Source organism: Egretta garzetta, unplaced genomic scaffold, assembly GCF_000687185.1.
Source record: "Egretta garzetta isolate BGI_Z169 unplaced genomic scaffold, ASM68718v1 scaffold143, whole genome shotgun sequence".
Classification (NCBI taxonomy): Eukaryota; Metazoa; Chordata; class Aves; order Pelecaniformes; family Ardeidae; genus Egretta; species Egretta garzetta.
Window position 1 is genome coordinate 1230425 of NW_009259310.1, and position 4156 is coordinate 1234580.

Consider the following 4156-nt stretch of genomic DNA (forward strand, 5'->3'; position numbering starts at 1 on the left):
CTGTTGTCACGCCGTGGTCTTGCTGGTTGTCCTACCATGGTTTTACTTGGTGGGAGATGCCAGGACTGGCTGCTGCTCCAGCCGAGCAGTCCTGCAGGCTGCATCTCTGGGAGCCTCTGCTCCTCCCTCCTGAAATTTAGGCTTCATTTAGCATGTAGGTGGAGTGACTATTTTTGCACTGAACATTTGCATTTGTGAATATTCACATTTTCCAAGCAAAGACCGATTAGTGCTTCGAAACAGGCCTGGTCTCACCCACTAAGCTCGTGCACCCGGATGAAAGCCTCCACCAAGGCTGCAACGGCGTGTGGTCTGCCTGGGTCTGCCCAGCTCCACCTTTTGCTTTTGCCAACCACAAAGTGCGTTTGCAAGATGCGTTGTGAGCTGGGTGCTGGTGAAGAGCCGGCTGTGGCAGCACCTCGTGGCCTGGGCCAGGGGATTGCCCCCAGCTCCCCCCCCCACCAGCAGCACTGCATCCAGCCCGAAAGTGTCCGCGTTTCCACAGGGAGAGCAGACAGCATTTTGAGATGCTGGAATCTGAACATCTTTCTTGAATGCTGGCTGGGCTGAATGTCATTTAAAGCCTCGGGATAACTTGTTAGTCAATTCTATTACCTCCCCTACCAATATCACATAAGCACAGAGAAGTGAACGCAATGAAACAACCTTCAAGCCCCAGAGAGCTCCTGCCCGGTGTACAGGCTCCTCCTGCCCCTCCACAGGTCCCCCCACACCCAGGGAGCACCCAGGCCCCCCCAGCTGCCCCCAGTGAGCAGGGCAGGAGTTAGTTCATGCATTTGCCTTGGCTGAAGAGCAGCGAGCCCAGCAGCCTGGCAGAGAAACGCAGCAGAAATCATCCAGCACTATGTAGGTCAACCCTGGCAGCTGCGAAAAAATAATGTACCAGGGAATGCGGGAGAGAGCGAGGGGGAGCTTCAGATTTAACTGAAGAGGATGGATGGACAGACAGACACAGAGATAGGTGGGGTAGTGTGGACATCATTAACCCTCCTGACGGGCACTCTCAATTTACACCACATGTATGAGGTACCAGACTAGAAACATGCATCAGTTACCTTATCAGAATATATAGACATGCGTGTTGTCAGACCAATGACAGGGATCCTGTAGAAGCCAGCTGTGTATGATACGGGTGTTGGTGTTAGGTGATCGTTGGGAGCAGGAGGGTGACTAACTAATATTGCATAGACCTGTAGGACAGGATACATGACACAAACATTATTTCACAGGAGCACATCGGCCATCGAGTGTGATTATTTTCCTTTCCTGCAAAATTAAACAGTCCCACGTTATCATGATAACGGCGTTCAAAGACTGGGGAACAGCGAAGCGAGGGATGCGCTGGCGAGCAAGGGGTGCTGTGCCGTGGCAAGGGCTGCAGCCCGCACGGAGGTGATGGGTCTGCTCAGGGTTATATCTTAATGGAAATGCCGTGCCTAGCTGCTCCGCTTGCTAAACTAATAACTTTCATGGATTACAGATTAAAGGGAAACATCTCCCTTACAGTCACACTGTGTAATGCGATTTCTTTAACCACACATTTAATACTCGGTTGTAATTCCCCTCTGAGGACTATTACAAACAAAGTGGTCAGCTGGGACTCCGAGCAGGAGAAGGAGCACAGAGCCTTGGAGCACATCAGCCATCTGGCCCTGAGCACGCAGGGAAATGAGAAATCTGGGGGGGTGTCGGGGGGGCAGGAGCTGGGATCTGCCTGCAGCACGCCAGGGTGATGGGGCACGGGGTGTCTGGGTTAATCCAAAATGGGGAGGGAGGATCTCGGCTGTTATTACAGGGCTGGGATTTTGGTCTCCAGCAGGATCCTATTTTGTGTCAAATGGGGAGGAAGGAGCTGGGTAACCCCTGGGGGATCCTTTGTTACGCTACTGCCCTTTCCAAGCACAAGGAATGTCCCCAGCTGGTGACAGATCTCCAGCTAGGGCGAATCAGTGCAAGGACTTTGGTGTCAGGGAGGAAATAACACTTCCTCCTCCAAGCATCTGCCGGCTTGCTGGGACAGGAGAGGAGGATGAAGGATGTCTGGGGAAGGGGACCTGGAGACTGAGTGGGGTGGGAAGGAGGGAAGATCCTGCCTGGTGCTGGGTGGGAGCAAGCTGAGGGTGTGGAGCAAGCTGGGGCAGGGGTTGGAGACCCTGTTCTGGGAGAAGGGACGAATTACTGGGGAAGGGGCTGGGGACGTCACCTGGGGAGGAAGGAGTACCCTGCGCAGAGATGCCCGGTGCTGTGCTGACACGAGGGGTGGGCAAGGACCTGGTCCCAGCAGGGCTGGGGCATGGGCCTTGGGGCACTGGGGGGAGAGGCTGGGGGCTGTGTGGGGCGAGGGCTGTGCTGTGCCGCACAGCAGCTGACCGACAGGAGCCATTTTGCACGCACAGGCTCCCAGCCCCTCCTCTGCCTTGCAGCCCCCAGCTTGGGCACAGCGCCAGCAAGCGAGGACTGAGTGTGGCTGTGCCCCACGCTGGGGCCGTGGGGCTGGGAGAACCCCTGCATGGCCACCCCCAGCACCCACAGCCCCCAGCACCCACAGTCCCCTCTGCACCCTGGCTTAGCTGGCCCCTGCATCCCACTGCTCATGCAGAGACATGCCAGCTCCTGCAGTCCTGCACTGGCCCAGGGCTCCGTGGGGTTTGCCACGGGGACAAGGCTTAGAGGTGGCATGGGCACAAGCATCCATCAGCTGGGTGGCTTAAATGGAGCCTCGGCTCAGCGAGGGACCTGACTGAGCCTTCTCCTTGCTCCCTGCCAGGCAGTGGGTATCTTTTACAGCCCGCACAGCGCTTCCTGCCCGTGCCTGCCATCATCCCCAGGGATGTCTCCAGTCATCCTCCATCTCCACATGGGGAAGCTGAGCTGTGAATATGACAGCTCTGCTCTGCTGTGCACCTCTGGCCCCTCCAGCTCCCTCCCCCATCGCTGCTTTGTGTGTGCCTGGGTGCATATATGCATTCTGGTGTGCCTGTAGGGGTGTGCGAGCCTCCATGGCGTGGGCATTCATACGATTTGCGTGCGTGTTTGTACCTATGCAAGGGGCCATGTACACCTTTTGCATGTGCATGCGTGTGTTTGAGGTGGAGGTGGGTTGGTACCTGATGGCCCCGAGTGGGGGGAATGGGGCTGATTAGCTGGGCTCAACACCCAGAGCATACACAGGACAGATGGAGGGGCTGGGCCACAGGGTGCCCAGGGCTCCCAAGCTGCACCCACCACCACTGCAGATTCGGACTGCTCCCTTGTGTGCACTCAGAGTGACCCATGCACACAGGAGGGAGGCGCTTGCTGTGCTTGTGTGTGCAGGCGTGCACACACAGAGAGCACTGTGTGCATGCCCACAGCTCTCCGTGTCTGTGCGGGTGTCCATGTGTCTGTAACCTCCATGGGTGTGTGCCCGTGTCTCCACTGTGTGCATGGCAGCGGGTGTGCTCGTGTGCCTGCTTCATACATTCTGTGGTGCTGGGGCCATGGTGTGGTGTGCAGTGGTGGGTGTGCAACTGTGGTGTGCAGTCATTCAAGTGGATGAGCTGGCGGTGTGTGCTTGTACTGCATACAGTGGGGTGTGTTTGTGTGGCAGTATGTGTGTGTGTGCACCTGGGGCAGTGTGTGCTCATGTGTGTGTGTGGCATAGCATGTGTGCACCAGCGTGTCTGAACGCTGACACAAGTGTAGACATGCAGTGTTCTCTGTGTGTGCCCGTGTTCATACAGTGTGCACATGGGGTGTGTGTGTGCATGCAGCATGGCCGCCGGGCACTCCCGCAGCGATATGTGAGCACACAGCATGTGTGCGGGCATGGTGCTCCCCATGCCCACCTCTGCCCACAGGGAGTGGGTGCCCATGTGTGCACCCAGCACATGCACATGCAGCTCTGTGTGTGCCCATGGCCATGCATGTCTGAGCATGGTGTATGTGTGCATGCATGTTGCTGTCTGCACGCATGGTGTCAGGTGGGCATGCCTGCACACCCGCTCTGTGTGCAGGGGCCCGTGTGTGCCCCGGGATGTGTGTGAGCCCCTGTGCACCCCCGGGTGTGTGCAGGGACCTGTGTGTGCCCCGGGGTGTGTGCGGGGGCCCGTGTGCTCCCCGCGGTGTGTGCGGGGGCCGAGCACGCAGCCCGGCC

The 4156-nt window shown here is 57.7% G+C and overlaps 1 protein-coding gene across 1 annotated transcript in view; it reads right to left on the bottom strand.

Moving 5' to 3' along the window:
- Positions 1–4156, bottom strand: part of GRIN1 (glutamate ionotropic receptor NMDA type subunit 1) — a 41076-nt gene that overhangs the window by 33686 nt on the left and 3234 nt on the right. Inside the window, exon 3 of the mRNA XM_035891874.1 lies at positions 1077–1211. Coding sequence (XP_035747767.1) covers positions 1077–1211 — 135 coding nt within the window. The remainder of the gene's footprint in view (positions 1–1076; positions 1212–4156) is intronic.